The sequence below is a fragment of the Corvus kubaryi genome, unplaced genomic scaffold, assembly GCF_017639235.1.
Source record: "Corvus kubaryi isolate FWS band 111438036 unplaced genomic scaffold, C.kubaryi_AGA036_p1.0 split1-131, whole genome shotgun sequence".
Classification (NCBI taxonomy): Eukaryota; Metazoa; Chordata; class Aves; order Passeriformes; family Corvidae; genus Corvus; species Corvus kubaryi.
Window position 1 is genome coordinate 6,224,005 of NW_024582073.1, and position 16,872 is coordinate 6,240,876.

At 37.6% G+C, this 16,872-nt stretch overlaps 1 protein-coding gene across 1 annotated transcript; it reads left to right on the forward strand.

Annotated features, from left to right (window-relative positions):
- Window positions 1-9,465: 9,465 nt before the first annotated feature.
- Window positions 9,466-14,803, forward strand: COMMD8 (COMM domain containing 8). Its single transcript, XM_042052972.1, has 5 exons — window positions 9,466-9,565; window positions 10,137-10,292; window positions 11,271-11,423; window positions 13,077-13,232; window positions 14,326-14,803. Exons 1-5 carry the CDS (start codon window positions 9,521-9,523, stop codon window positions 14,344-14,346), a joined length of 531 nt encoding a protein of 176 aa, XP_041908906.1. The 5' UTR covers window positions 9,466-9,520; the 3' UTR covers window positions 14,347-14,803.
- Window positions 14,804-16,872: the final 2,069 nt, after the last annotated feature.

The window sequence follows — 16,872 nt, forward strand, 5'->3', positions numbered from 1 at the left end:
TTCTTGAAGTTTCAGGAATTTCCCTGTGACTTATATGGACTTAAGTCCGACGACCCAAGAGTTGTTGATGACTCCAAAACAGTCACAGAGCTCTTTGTGTAGTTCAAACCCTCTATCTGTCCATGGCTGCAATAACTCTGCAAGTAGCAGCATGAACAACTCAGCCAGCTGTGCTCATACTGGCACTGTTTGGGACACATGAAAGAGAGAAACTCATGTGAACTGCCAACTAAACGTTGGCAGACTGAAAACTTTCCCATGAAGACCTGAAAGGAAGAGGGAGATTTGCCACAACATGCTAATCAAACATTTCCCAGAGCACCTCAAGTCAATGGAATGTGAAAACCTGGGTCTGATTCTTCTCTGGGAGAATCTCTTCCCCAGGGGAGAATCATACCCAGTGATGATTCCAGTGCCAAATCCACATAAATAGAAGTGCCAGTGGGGATTTGGGGTTGTAGACATAGATGGTTATCATTACTGCAGTGTGGATGCTCCCAGATCAGCTTAGTGCATTCATATGAGGTCAGTGGATGTATTAGAGAGATCCAGTGTGTATTCAACGTGTAAATAGTGACATATTATGGTATCCACTCTAGTTCAAATATATTTGAAGATGTGGTGGCATATTAATAATAACTTATAGCCAGAAAGGGAATTGGTTGTTACCCAGTAATTTCATCATGCTTTACTTTCTTCGCTCTGCAGTAAACGCAAATCATTTAACTGGAGCAGAGATTTCACAAAACCCCCCTTGAATTTTAAATGACATTGAATTACTGTTTACCACATCATTGGCTGGTAAATGTGTGTTTAGAGTCCTAAGAAATGTTGCCAGTGCAAATTAAGGCAGTCTGTTGTGCTTATCACTAAGGTAATTTCTTACTGCAAGATCCTCAGATATATTTCCTGGCAGGACCCCTGGAGGACAGATACACAGTGAACAAAACAGATGTTTATCTGCTCTAGTCTGTGTGTGCCCATAGCCTTTATTTACCATACACTGTCTAGATCTGTACTGGTTTATTGATTTCCTTGTGAGGAGATTGTTTTTATCACTGGAGTGAGCATTTTATAAATAGTTATGAATTTTCCTTCACTGCTCCCTGTGAGACAAGACGGTATTACTACTTTCAGGTTACAAAAAAAAATGGAAACAAGGGAGAATAAACACCACAACATGAAAGTGTTTGTTAGTGAATCTGAGCTTACATGCTCAATTTGAAAGACTGAGCATTTGTTTTAATATTTTTATAGTGCAAGATATATTCTATGTAAATTATGTACATTTTGCAAATCTTGAGAGAGGTAGAGAGTATGTAAATATGATCATGGGAACTTTCCTGAAAGGCACTTTCAGGGTCATTAAAACCTTGTTATTGCAAGCATGCTGTACAATCTGGTTCTTAAGCTGACTGAACTTTATCTAAAACTAGTTAGGTATTTTGCTCATACTACTGTACTAAAAAACTGCCCCAGAGTATGGTTGCTGTGAGGGTTAAGAATTATCTTCTAGCTTCTAAACTCAATTTCATACCCATTTGCTCTTATACTAGCGGTGACCACTGCTTCCATTAAAAAATTCTTTCTGTTCCTGGTGTTTATAAATCCACCTTTGTTTTGCTAAAGTAAACCAGATAAGAATGAATCATATCAAACTGACTGAAGGCTAACTAAATTTTGAATAAAAGTGTCCAGCCAAAGGTGTAATGCAGTTCAACAATCCATTCAGACCTTAGTTAATGTTGGATAAATTGCTGTGACATAGCTTGTGTAGACAGGTTTTAAGGGAATAATTGACTAATACTCACTTGTAATCCTCATGCTTTGCCTGTGATTTATACCATCATGTTTAGGCAACTGCAGAACAGAAGGAATCAGGAAGCTGGCATTAGATGCCAGTTCTGGAGAGCAGTTACTAGCAGTCAGTAGCAGTTACTATTATTGGCATAAGACTTACTGATTGTTACTCACTGTGGTTTGGTACTGTGTGTATTAAGAACTGATTTTGTTCTAGAGATTTTCATTCTGCAGAAAGTAATTATCAGCTGGAATTTAACAAGGAATCTGAAAGTCTCACTTCTAAGAGGCTCTGAATTAACAAGACAAGCAGAAAATAATTTTAAATTAGATACTGTCAACTTACTGCAGCTCGTAATGCAGCAGGAATTTACCTCTTATCATGGCATTTTTACTTTATCCAATAGAGAAGCTGAGTTGGTAATCTATGGGGAGACTCCAGCTTCTAACAATCCATGTTCACGCCCCATGAACTAACATGGGCCCATTTAAAGACACAAATCTAACCCTAAAAAAAGGGAACACCATCTAATGCTGCTACTTGTGGACTGATGGAAAGGTGTGTATGATTGGAAAGTAGTTCTAGCTAAGTGGAATTGTACATAGGCAGATGGATGCACTTGGAAACTTGCTTTATTCCTTCTTTTTCTGTTTACTCTGATGTTGCAATTTCCCACGGCTAATCTTCAACCTTATCTACAGATGTAAACTTGTCATTAGCTGGTTTACACTGTTACAATTTCATTGTGTGTCAAAACACTTTTGATATGCACTTATGATATGTACTTATGTGCCTTCCTTTTCCTGGTATATAGAAGCAAGTTGAGTTGTTGAAATTATCTGGTCCAGGAATAACCTTAATTCTACACTTTCTTTTTATCAAACCACTTTATCAGCTAACAAAAGGACCTGAGTCAGTGATATCAAATGAGATATTTAGTAACTGTTGCTTTTTTCTCTATCTTTGCTTGTATAAAGTTATTGTCTGGGTTATAATATTTTTCAAGGGTTTTTTTCCTATTGAATTTTTCTACAATTTTTCTAACACAATTTCTGCTGGACAGTGACTCCAACCTGCCAAGCAAATTTTGTAAATATTCTAATTTAGGTACCTATGCCACAATTACTATATCCATTTCTTGAACAAATAAAAATAATCCAGCAGATGGGTATGAAGATACCACTTGGACTTTTTGATTCTCTCAGGTATTTTCCACAAAGGAAAATCCAAGGCTGGTTTCCCATTAAAAAGTTAATTTAAGGTTAGGAAACCAAGTATCAGATTAAAAGTGTCCACAAGACACCACAATGAAAAAAATCTATTTTTATGGTTCATGTATATTGAAACATTTTTGAAGGTGAAACTTTGTCCCAGCAGACATTATATCTGATCACCTTCTAGAGCCAGTGTAAACCAAGATAAAGTATAAACAAAGATAAACCAAGACTGAAACAAAGCACAAGTACAGCTTTAGCTAACTTGGAAGAAATGTTACCACGTGGGTGTTTCTGATTCACTCAGCCCAGTGCATCACAGATCCAAGATAAATTAATGAAAAGCCATACCCATGGTAAAGACAAGAGAGATTTATACTTCCACAGGTATTGTAGGTCAAGTTCAAACTCAGAAGAAAGCCTAGGGTTTAAATGTAACCTGCACTGTGCAAAAATATTAAACCAACTGCTCTTTGCTAGAACTTTATGTCAGATATTCCATTGTAAATAACATACAGAAAAAGCACGTCCCATTTTCCAGTGAACAATTTACATGTTCTCCTCATTTTGCTCCTATAAGTAGAACTATTTAAGGAAAACTAGGAAAATTAACATAATTGTACATTTTCTATTTTAAGTCACTGAGTATTTCTCCGGAAATATTCTCCAAAGTGTGAAATGAAAATTTCTTACCACATTCTTTATTGTGTCAACTGGAAGAACAAGGAGGTCAGGTATTCACAAGGCAAACAAATTTTCTAGAGAGCTCTTCTCTGGAATTTGCTACAGAGTAACTCTAAAAAAAAAAAAAAAAAAAAAAAAAAAAAAAAAAAAAAAATCACAGATGTCAGCTACTTCGTTGAAAATTAAAAATACCAAATACCTCTTCTGATGTAATAACATCAAACCACTGAAAACTTGGTGTGAGCAAAATACTAATCAAAATACTATTGTCACCCACATCATGAGATTCATTATTTTATTCATTATTCCTGTAGCAATTTTTACCAATCATTACTACAATAGCAAACCCTATTTGTATGTACCATTTTCCTGTGTACAAAACTCTTGCAATTGTGCATGAACTAGAGGGCTTCCAGACTTCTTCAGTTGGCTGGTAATGTTTTTAGGAAAATTAGAACATATTTCTTTTGTACCGAGAGAGATTATACATAGACAAGCTGAGATGTGTGTATTGGCATAGTGTCTTATTCATCAGCAGCTAAGCTATGAGAAAATTTCCAATGCAAAACAGTGCCTCTCTTCTTTTTGTGTCCTTGCTAATTTGAGACACTCTCAAACTTAAAAAAAAAAAAAAAAGGGAATTACAGTAATATGATTCAAAGCACAATTTGTCCCAGGAGTCATGGAGGTCATGGGTCATGGTGGTTACACAAGTGCAGCAAGAGTTAGCAAGGTTTGAAAAGCTGGTAAATATGCAGAAGCTGTCCAGGACTCTAACAACTGCTTCTGAAAATCTTGTTTTCAAATTAATATTTGAATAGTCAGTTAGCTTTGTGAGAAGTTGTCACTTTCATATTATTTGTTTTGATTTGTTTTGAAGAAGTCTATTCAATTGTTATTTCCCATGAAAAAGATAAGCAGAGGTAGGAAATAGCAGTGAAAATCTGCTCCATAGTGTATTATTTGGAGACTACAAAGAAGTCCAGACAATCTGGCTAATGCAATGTGCTGCCAAGCTGGACACAGTCTGAGAAAGACTTAAAAATCACAAGGCCATTTGCCCTGGGAGGAAGTTGGCTGTATTTACCCTGGAAGGGATTTAGTAAAAAAGCACTGCTGTGCCTTACTCTGGATGTATCTGTATAAACAAACTGCTTTTTCTTAGTCTGTCAAAATTACCTTCTCTTTATGTGTCCTTGGTTGAAACCACCTCTGTCAGCAGAAACAGAGTATTGCCAGTGTAACTTTCACCAACTGCTGTTTTCATTTCATTTCAAAATATGGTGGGATAAAAATAAAATCTATAGTAGCTGTAATAGTAGCTCTCAATTCAGAGTTATATAAGAAATACAGTCCATGAAGTCCCTGTGTAGATGGGATGTATGTAGTGGGCTGTTTATTATTTTAGGAATACTTTCTCCCCACTGCTATTATGACACATTGGTACAACTTGCTATGCAGCATATTCCAGCATCTACTAATTGTTGTTTACTACTAGGGTTAAGAGTCACCATAATCTACCTACTGGGCATTTTCTTTTCTGTTTTATGATGTCCAAAGATTTTTGAAAAGCACCAACATACTCTTACCATTCATTATTAATACTGAAATCTTAAGGTTAGATTTGGAGAAGCAAGGGAATATTTGGCTTAAAGTTTTACTACATCTGCCCTAAAAGGGATGACCAATTTTCTGTTGTTGTCTTTTTGAATTCCAGACATTACAATCATTAGACCGGAACATTGTGAGTAAAATTCCAGTCCTGATGTGTACCTGGTGTTCAGTTCACCTAGAATTTTTAAGCATGAAGAAAGGGACAGAGAAGGATAGAAATGCTGACAATAGATTTTTCCTTATAAGATGGTATCAATAGAGCAGATAAAAATAAACTTTCTGCATGTTCCCTGAGCATGGGATAAGAAAAAAGGGTCTGAATTGTAGAAAGGAGAGTTAGGACAATATTCATAGATACTCTTGTAGGATGGCAGATGAAGACTCCTCCAATCAAAGAAGCTTATGCAAAGCGGGACAGGAGAGGAAAGGCCGGCTAAGTCTCTGAGTGCGCAGCTGTTTACAAAAGATGGTGACCAGTGGTACTCATGAGCAGAGTCCCAGCTACTGACTCCAGTTTATCTTTTGAGCTGTTGTTTTAGTGGGTACAGGGCTCAAGTTCCTTGGGGTATGTAGTATGTCACTCTTCTGGTCTAAGCTATTCCTCTGCCTCTATCCTGCAGAATACTGGGTGTGACACCAGCTCCTGGCTCTTCTGCTACCTCAGCCAGGCAGGTGTTGAGATGTACATAGTACAGATATTTTACAAGGCTATGATATTAACTGATTTCAGGCAATATGTACAATATTTTTTCCATCTGGTACTTCCAAGTATTCTTGGAGTGTTTCCAACAGTAGCAGTTCCTCCCTGAAGATCTTACAGTGTAGCAGAGCTCTTTTGAATGATCTCTTCAGTATGTTTTTGTCCGTGGAAGGTAGTACAGAGTTCAGGATATAAACTGTGTGACTCTAAGGTGGTGTTGAACCACAGGAATGTCCCTCAGAGCTATTGCTAGTTCTTTCCATGCAGTCTGTGGGAAGGACAGAACTGCTACAGAAACCAACAAGAAGATTTTGAAATATCAATGAGAAGTGAATTCAAGAACATTTAAGAAAGTTCTTCTTGTTACACCTCTTACAGGAAAAAGGAGACAAGATAGAGACAAGTGTAAAGCGGTGGACATAGACTGTATCCACTGTACATGACACACTGTACTCCTCATGTCTCAAAGAGTGAATACATGAGTATTATATTTACAGAACAGGGATGGGGGAAAGAACCAAAACTTCTCATATTTTTGTATATTCAAAATTTACAAGTAAAATTATTTGAGAAATTTGAGATTTGGCATTTGGGAGGAATTATGATTATAGATTATGAAGAGCAAATAGGTAATAAAGTATGTTATGCACATCAGTGTCATGTTCATTCAGTCTCACTTCTGAACTTCACTGGCTCATCAGAGTGTAAAAATTGAGATACATTATTTTCAATCTCCTTCAGCTGCAGCATATCACTATGACCATAATTATACGTAAGCTTCTACAAAAACTTTCAAGATTCCTGGTTCAATAATTAAAGTGGTTCACTGATTGATATTCATGTGTCAACCAATTCATCTAAGTATGGGCTGCCATTTTGTCTTCCCCCTCAGTCCTAACTGCAAATATCACTTCTGTCAGAAGTGGTGCTGTTTGTGGTGGAAATCTAACCCATGGAAAAAAAAAAAGTGCAAAAATAAAATTACTTTTCATCCACATCAGCTGCAGTTTCATCCTGCAGCCCCAGGCACCCTAGTGCTGGCATGAGGGTCAGGGAGAGGAAGCAGAGCTGGCAACAGGGACTAGGGGGACCTCCCTTTTCCACGGCAACCCACATTTAGCTCAGCATAATCTAAACTGCAGTCTCAATGTTTCCACTGCATTATAAAAATGCATTTACTGTCCCCTTTGTGTTGGTAAAATACACAGTTACCTATTTATTTCTATTGACATACCTGTTTGATAGTTCCTTGTGGGACACTTATACTGGTGCTTGGATATTCTCCCCAACTGGATATACTTAGAGCAATGTAAAACACTATGCTAGTGTATTATATACACATTATATATAACAGTTATTATATATTACCATGAATAATTACTACTATGTTGTTATGATAAAATGTATGCTAATATCATATTAATGACCTCTGGTTATTAAGTTATTTCCCAATGTTTTAATTATTGCCATTCTTCCAAAAACAAGGGCAACAAATGGATTGATCTTAAAATGGGTTTAATTACTGTAGTTTAGCTTGTGGGTTATGTTTATAAGCAAGTAAACCCCTCTACAAGTCATCAGCAATGTGGATAAAATAATATGAAGTTCACTCTACACTTTTCTCTCATAAAATTGCTTATTTCCTTGCTGCTCTGGAATCTCTTGCCTATGTACTTACTGTTCTACAAGTTTTCCTCCCTGATTTTGTGGTTATTTGAGAGCTTAACTTCAAGGGGTGGGGTGGGTTGTTACTGCTGCGGTACAGAAGCATGAAAAGCAGGTATTTTTAAAGGTTAAGACTTGATGGCAGATCCAAATAATGCAGGTCCAAACAAAGTCCAAACTGCCAAAGGCCAGCTTTTTATCCCCTACTTCACTGCAGTTGAACATGGGCTCCGAAACATGGATTTAGTTAACCCAGCTGTGGTTTCCTTGAGCAGTCTGACTTTGCTCCTCATAGACCAATAGGCTTAATCAAAAATATTACTTTTAAAATACATATATGTGAAAAATGAAAAGTGAAATTCTTTACTCTTCGGACCTGCAAAAAATTAGCTGCTTTGAAAATGTTCACTGGGATAGTGTCACACGGGATGGCAGTTTCCCATCCTCTTCTCTCTGTTCTTGTCTTCATGCATTACATCTTTGCTCTCTTTCATTTTTCACTTTTTTGATCCCTTTCAACTGAGTGGGACACTCACTACCTTTCTCTTTACTTCGTAAATTACTTCATTCCGAGTCTGGATCACCTTCGTGTTTTCTCCTGTTGTCTCTGGGTCTATTTTGTTTGGAGCAGACGCTCCCCCTTGTGCTCTGTTTTGTAGTGTGCAACATAGTACAGTCAAAGTGGATAGGTTTCCAATTAGCTAACAAAGAAAATTCTAGGGGAATAAATGAAATTATTATTGAAAATTATTTTTTTAATTCGAAATTTAAACTACTTCTCATTTTAACAGCAGCTTTGAGTAATTTCTCCATAATAAAATTGAATAAATTTCCAAGAAACCTTTCTTAAAAGTCTAATCTACTAGCAAACCCTGAGGAAAATGGGCAGAATTTGAAAGCTTTCAGTCAGCAGAACATGAAGTCGGTTCTTCTCCATGTGTTTCTTCTCCAAAACTCCCATGCACCACCACATCATTCCTACAAGGCCACATGCCTGTCTGTGAAGAAGCTGTGCTGCAGGCTGACTTAAGCAGCCTGGGTTTTTTACAAAGACCTTCTAACCACCAGCACGGACTTGCAGCTGCTGTGGTATTCTTACGGCCCACTGTTATACCTACATATGCATGACTGACTGTAAATTAGCCCAGTGATTTCAGCGAAATAAAGTCTGCCTACAGGTTAAGAGTCTCTGTGCAGTTTTGTGTCTTGCTGGGACTTGAATTCTTACAGGTTTTCTCATAAAAGCAATCAGGGCAATTTTGCTTCTTTGCATTCACATTCACATTCACATTCACATTCAATCAGTTCAACACATGGAAAGATCTCTGCTAATGCCAAAAACTTGTTCCATAAACCTCCTCCACTGTCTGGCTAGGATTGACTTCAGACTTTGACAATGCATTAAAAAGACGAGCTTTTCACGGTAAACACTGTACAAGCAGCACGAACTTCTGCAGTTAGTGTTCCTTCTAACTTCCTCAATTTGATTTAATGTCATAGAAGATGTGGTGCATGTTGTAAGCCTTGAGCTTCCTCTTCTGACACCAGTTGCAAATTTAACCTGTTAAGAGTCAAAAAGCAAAGCTGCAAGACAGGCGGAATGCAAAAATAGCTCAAGCGTTATTGCATATAAAAGCTTGTCAAATCTGGGGCGTTCTGGCTTCACTGACCGTCTGACCGAAGGTCACACAGAGCACCCACTGGTCCCTAAGCGCACCCGGCACTCGCGGCGCCGGGGCTGGGACTCGAACCCGTGAGATTGGGCAGAGGAGGGCGGGTGTTTGCCTGTGCGCATGCGCACCGCTGCCGGAGCGGTCACGTGGCGGGCGGGCCGGGCCGGAGATGGCGCGGCTGCTGGAGAAGCTCCCGCCGGGACGGGCGCTCGAGGTGGGCTCCCCGCGGCCCCGGGCGGGGCGGGCGGTGTTCGCCGCGGGCGGGCTGGGGTGCTGCCCTCCGGTACCTGGGACGGAGGCAGGGCCTGCCGGCGGCGCGGGACTGCGGAGCGGGGCCGCCCTCCCGCCAGGCCGCAGTGCCAGGGAACAGTGCTTTGGGAGACTAGAGAGGCCCGCGGGCTGGGAAATCAGCAGTCTGGGTTGTGCTGTGCAGCCTGGCAATCCCAGAGCACAGGTGACTGAAGCGCCCTTTGACGCGTCATCTCAGCACGACTCTAATTGCGCACACAATTATTCGGTCCCCTTGTAAGTCCCCGTATAAGGTGAATCTGCATCACGTTATGATTTCTATGGCGAGACCTCGTGAACTGCCTTTAAGGGGAGAAGGGAGGACAGTTCATATTCAGGGAGTACCCATTCGTGGCTTTTTTGCCTGGGCTGCAGTCTGGAAGCATCGAGGCAGTTCCCAGTGAAGGGAGGGGTGATAACTGAATTGCTTGATCAGTCTCATATCAGGTGTAGATTCACCGTGAGAGAATTATAAGTTGTGTATCCCATCGTTTCAGTTCCTTCATAACATAGTTGATGGCATCTCTGGCCGTGCGTATCCTCGATACCAGGATTATAGCAATGTTTGGAGCTTGTCAGAGTGGATGGAGGTTTTAGAAAAAACGAAGACATATTTCAAAACTGCAGTTGGCAAAAATATATCTGATGAAGAGGTAAGGGCTCATCACTGGTTAGCCTTGGCTTTGAGAGATCATGGCTGGAGAGATTAGTCTTGTAGTTTGTTTAATCCTGAAATATTTTTATAGGACAGCATTTTAATAGTAGTGGATTAAGCCTAAAGAGGTAAGCAGCATTTAGAGATACACTGCCAAGACTTCTGCAACAAAAAGTGAAATTGATGCTGATTTTTGAATATTTTTTTAGTATCCAGGATACTTGTTAAAATACTGGTTTAATCACTCAAATTGGTATGTTGAGTACCACCAGATTAAATTTGTTTACATAGTCTGTAAATAATAGTGCTCGTTAGCAATAAAACCAATTCACCTTCTTGTTTGGTTTTCTTTATTCATTAGTACTGCATTGAAGTGGTAAAATGTTGACTGTATGTAAATAAATTTTGTAAAAAATCCGACTGTGAATGGAGGATCATGTGGTACAGGGACTGTAATTCAGGACATTCCAATACATATGAATTTTGCAAAATCTTGCTCCATTATTAGAAATGTTCATTCTCATGTCTTGCACATTGCTTGTATTTTGACCACCTGCTAGCAGCTGGGTCAAAGAAAGACATCTGTGTAGCCTTGAGGACCTTGAGGAGTATTTGTATTTCAGTTGAGCTGATGTATTTAGCCTCTGCCCTGATACTGAGAAACTTACAGACCTAAAACTGAGTTGTTTGGGTGTGTGATGTTCTTTGGATTTTAGGGTTGCATGTAAGAAGGCTGACAAAGCCTCCATTCTCTGGTATCTTTTAATTTAAATGACGATTTTTTTCTGTCTGTGTTGCTGTGGTAAACACTGACTCTTAACTATCAGAGGGCAGCCACAAAGGGCAGTATAAGAATCAAGTCCAATATAACAGCTATCAGCTTAGATATATACAGAGCACAGCTATTGCACGTGGTATATATTACTTCTGTGGTTCATAGTTCAAGTAATCATGGTTTTCATTTTTATTTTTGTAGGCTGCTAGGCAGATAATTGAGTTAAATTCAGACTGTCAAGAAGCAATCACAAAATGTCTGAAAGGTAGAAAGGAAGAAATCAGGAATGCCCTAGTAGAAGGAGTAAATGCAATCGCTTCTGCCCAGCTGCAGGATTTTGACTGGCAGTTAAAGGTGAGAGTGTTGCCTTAATGTTGTTTAAAAGCAGTGTTCTACAACAGAGAAATAACTATTGATACAGTCCCATTAGGCCTGCTCCCTCTGCAGAATGGTTCAATTTTTATACGTATTGGAAAAGCACATTAACGATAACACATAAAGACTTGCCAGAAATGTGTATAAACTGCAAAAGTAAATTCTAGTAATTTGTTTTATTTTGTTTTTCCTCTCTTTTCTTTTAAAGCTTCTCAGGGAGACTTAGTGCTATTCAGGAACACCTGAAGGTTTTGTATGCTGTTATGATTTTGAGGCCTGAATAAACGGTATTTTTTCTCAAAGGAAGAGGAATTATATACTTAATTTTAAGATTAGTTGACTGATCCAGGATAAGTTTTGTTGACATTTTCAAATGCTTATATTTTTGCAATAAAGATTTAATAATTAGTTTGAAGTCATTTATCATTAGACTTCCTGTTTTGGTAAAAAGTCAATGATAATGGTGTTCCCTAAAGTAGGATGGTGGTTTGAGGTTATGAGGACATCTGGTCTAAATTAAACACTATCAAAGACTTAAAAACATTACTTACACTGTTTGTATTTTTGGTTAGACCATGAGAGCTGTTAAACAGATTTGTAGAGCTGTTAAGTAGTTTTCCATGTTAGCAAGAGTGCTAAATAATTTCTGCAGCAAACAGCTTTGGAAATCAAAGAGCAATGCCGAAAACAGACAAGTTTTTGTAAGAGCACATATGGCATCATAATGTTCTTTAGATGAACTGTTACTGGGCTTGATCTCTTGCTAACTGTGTTTACTGCTAACAAAAATACAGACTTATGTGAACTCTTGTTTTATGTTTGTGGCTTCTTTTAATTTTTTCTTCTAGAGAATTTATTGAGTTTCTTTCTGTTAGGTGATACAAATTTCTGGTACATGCCTGAACTATTATTTTTCTTAAAACCACTTTTTTTCCCATTTGAGCTGGTTATGATTTTTTTTGCTTGCCATGGGTGAACCCTACCACATTCTATTCTCTAAATAAATAGGTCTGTACCATACTAACTTGTAGTATTATCAACTGATCTTTGATTTTAATACATTTTAAAAGCATTATTTATGCTAGAGTGAGTATAGTAGTCAACAAAAAAGAAGGCACAATTGGCATATAATCTTCATCAGTGTTTGTCTATTAGGATATCTGACAAAGTGTTTGATCAGCTGCAGGGTGTTGAAAAATGCATAAAGGTCTCTTTCTCCTAACAACCCCATTCTGTAAGACCCTTCTTGTTGATTAGAAGACCTATTTGAATATGGTGATTTCAGAGTTCATATACTTCATTAAAGAGCCATGATCAAATGTATCCTTTCTTTTCACCTAGAATACCAAGGTGTGGATCCCAGTAATTTTAACAAATTGGTTTTGACAAGTGTATTGCTGTGAGGAGGGGGTCTTTATTCGATATATTGTTGGTATTAACAAACAAAAATCCCAATAAGAGAGGAAAAAACCCTGGAAGCTGCAGAGATGACTTGTGTGAAGTTAGTTTTGTCACGCTGGTATTTGTTCTGGTATTAGAAGTTCAGTATAAAGTACAGATGTGAGATTATGAAAGACTAAAAATTTAATGGCTCCATCTTCCACTTTATTGATGTTTTGTCAATCTGTGTAGCTCGCTCTCTCCAGTGATAAGATCTCCATGCTGCAAATGCCACTCCTCAATCTTGATTTGGATGTGAGAGAAAATGGTGAAATTAAGCTGATTTCTATAGAGATGAATAAGGAAGAGTTGCAAAACCTAATAAATGCACTGGAAGCTGCTAATAAGGTAACTTTTACTGATTTAATCTTTTGTTACTGACTTGTCATGTACTGATTTATTTTAAGCAAAATTCATAGAATCATAGAATAGTTTGGGTTGAAAAGGACCTGTAAAGGTTGTCTAGTCTAAGCTCCCTGCAATGAGCAGGGACATTGTTGACTAGGTTGGGCTGCTCAGAGCCCTGTCCAACCTGGCCTTGAATGTTTCCAGGGATGGGGCATCCGTGTCCAGTGTTTCACCACGCTTACAGTAAAAAATTTCTTCCTAATATCTAGACTAAATGTATTTTCTTTAATTTAATACAATTACCCCTTTCCTGTGCTGAAAGATTGGTGAGAACTCCCATGTTCCCTCAGCTTCACAAAGCATCAGTGTTTGGGAGAATTATTTGGTTCATATTAAGTCCTTTAATTTCCATGGCATAGTAAATCAGGAAGAAAGTTACAAAGATTTCAATATAGTAACCCAGAAGAGAATTTCAAGTGAAAGAATAAGGTTGCTGAGACACTGAAGGGTCACAGATTTCTTAATAGAAAAGGCTAAGGAAAATGAGGATTTGAAGAAAATGGTGTTCTCATGAAATTACAGCCCTTAAGAGCTTTCACAGCTTGCTTGCTTATGGATTTTCTTCCCTGCAAAACTAAATAAAAATAGTATGTGAGCAAGGATTCTTCTGGGACAGACTTCAGTGTTCACATGGCCTTTGTTCTGCCTGAGGGTGTGTATGGAAGCTGTGGGATGTGGTCATGTACTTAGTTCTGTGGGCACACAAGGAGGAGTTCGCTTCAGGGGAGTTGGTCCTTTGGCTCTGCCTTGTGCAGAGGGAATCTCACTGAACCTGGACTTGCTATTCTACTTTTTGGTTAGAGGCAGCTGAAGAATGGTTTCAGTGCAGTAAAGGGTAAAAAAAGTTACTGAAAGTGATGGTTGTGTGAGGTTGTAAAAGAACTGAGAGAGGAATGGTGTGCTTTCTGGAGGAAAGAAATGCTTATTCAGTTGCATCTTATACTGAAACAGAAAGCAAAAGGCTTCTTCTCATAGGCTGCTTAAGTTTTGGTCTTAACCAACTTTAATCTCATTCCTTTTCTCCTTTTTGAAGGTTGTTTTACAGCTGAAATGATGGAATTCAGATCATCAACAGTATCTGCTGGTGATGGCTCCCCAAATAATTTGGGGAAAAAATGTGTTTACTGCAAAGCAAAAAGTTTTGGTGCTGTAAAATACTGAAGTGAGAAGACTGTTTTGACTTGTGACCAAATGAACTACTAATCTTTCAATAAAAATAATAAAATCGTGTATCTATTTGACCAAAAATATGAAAATCTAATGTACAGTTGCTATTAGTACTAAAGATTTACAGATGTTTGGAAGAGAATTACTTACAACATGTGCCATACTTGTTTTGGTAAAACTTTGGCAGTTACTACACAGGTGCCTGGTAAAACTAAGGCATCTGACTTGCATTGTATGTTACCTTATCTAAAGTGCCACGCTAATAAAGAACGTGAGAGTATTTGTAGCATTAATGTATTTATACTTGTAAATATGGCAAATAAACACCTGACTTTGTGTGTGAATAATTGTAGTAAGTTATTTTTTGATTTATGAATCACTAAACTCAATCTTTTTAGATGCTGGGGGAAATCAGCTTTACAAACAAAACCAGTGTAGAACCACAGAATAGTTGAGGTTGGATGTGAGCTCTGGAGGTTATCTTGTCCAACTTCACTGCTCAAACAGGGTAACCTAGAGCCAGCTGCACAGGGCTGTCTCCAGATGTCTTGAGTATTTGCCAATGATTGAACCTCTCTAGGCACCCTGTTCAGTCCTCAGAAGTTGTAGAAAGAGCACTGGAGCTTTATTCAGAGTAAAGTTGGAGTTTTTAGCTTAGTTTTTGTATCTTAGTTGATAGCTTTTCAGTTAAAAGTATTAATGTTTTCAGAAGGGGGTGCAGTGCTGGAGAGGAGCTGACCTATGTAGACTGTGAGAAAAGTTATTCCCAGCTCACTTGATACAGGAGATAATTGGTAAATTCTACTGGAAACTTTTCAGAAACCAGATGGAGTTTTGATTGTAGTATGTAACAAAAGTTAAAAGCCATAACACTAGAGAAGGGTACACCAGCAATCTTACGGTTTCTACTATTTATTAAACCATTTTTTCCACTCCAAAGAGCAAGTTATCTGTAATGCTTACATAAATACTAATGCATAATTCTCAGTGTGTGTATACTAGGCAAGTTTTGTATAAATAAAAAGGCAAATTCTTGATGACTTAACTTTCTTCATAGTTTCAAAATCAGGGTCTTGATTTCTTCCACTCTATTTTGTTGTGCCATAGCTTTTTGTATATGCAAAGTTTAATACATCAACATAAAATAATGGACTTCAGAGTACTGGTCACAGAAGAGGAGGACAAGAAGCTATTGTAGAAAGGCTTCTATGAAAAGGATTTTATTGGGTTCATGGATAGGAAACCTAAATATAACAACTAGCACAGATGTTTTGTAGGTCAGAAAATGTTTTTAAAAATATGTATGCATGTCAAAGGTATTGTTTCTCTTTTATTTGGTACTGGTACATTAATCAGGTATGCATGTTCGGTGTCAGCAACTGAAGAAAGAAAAAGTGTGGAGAAGTGGGTAAAGAGTTGTAAAGATGAAAGACTAGAAGATATATCTTACAGTGAAAGGACTGCAACCTCTAACAGATACCGCTTGATCATAGTTTTAGATTTCCATAAGCAACAAATTTCATAATGGATCAAATAACAAATAAAGGCCTTGTATAAATGGTACAAAATTCAAGCTAAAAATCAGATTGGAATTGATAATTGTTTAGTTTTATTAAAAACCTGGGAAGAGTTACTGCAGGTTGTCCCATTAGCATGTTTAGGAGGATGCTGTTTTTTAATTGTGAGTGTAAGGAATAAATTTACCAAGTCTGTTTATTTTATTTATAGGTATATTTGTGTTGACTATGCTTTTTCCTTTCCTCTAGATCTAGTTGCTTTATAGGAGGATATGGCCATATGTGTTTAAATGCTCCATATTGTCTGATGCGTGTTTGAAGGTATAAATCTTGCCCATATGATGGGCATGTATTGCTAAAAGGCTTTTGTTGAGAAAAGAAGCTTTATTTTTTATTTTTATTGTTGCCATGCTCTTTTTATCATATAGGACAAAAGGACTGGAGACTACTTTTATTTATAGTAGCAGATTTAATAACAGCAATTTATTTAATTAAAGTGTGCTCTGTCAAGTTTGGGATGTCGTTTGGATAGAAGAAGTTTGTGTGCTGATGTATTTATACAATTTATAGATATACTGTGTAAACTAAGAAAACAGATACCTAGAAAGTCTGTATTTCAATGAAAGGTGGATATTTAATTTTTAGTGTATTGCTGAAATGAACTTCTGTGTTGCTACTTAGTTTTCAAGATCAACTGTTCAAAAAATACAAAACAGTTTTATTTTCTCAACCGTAAAAGGCCACAAATAATAACTTCAATTTTTATGTACAAGCAGTGAAACTTCTATTGCAGAATCTGCCATGTCTGATAGCAATTTTTTAAAATGTAGATGCTATTTTCAGTATTTCTGACTTTTTCTTAGTACTAGACTTAAAGAGTATACATATTTCCATTT

What these genes read in the sequence shown, in the direction of transcription:
- COMMD8 (XM_042052972.1), top strand. Translation starts at nt 9,521, where the DNA reads ATGGCGCGGCTGCTGGAGAAGCTCCCGCCGGGACGGGCGCTCGAG. An exon ending in CGCCGGGACGGGCGCTCGAG is followed by an intron (nt 9,566 to 10,136) that starts GTGGGCTCCCCG and finishes CCATCGTTTCAG; the next exon opens with TTCCTTCATAACATAGTTGA. An exon ending in AAAATATATCTGATGAAGAG is followed by an intron (nt 10,293 to 11,270) that starts GTAAGGGCTCAT and finishes TTATTTTTGTAG; the next exon opens with GCTGCTAGGCAGATAATTGA.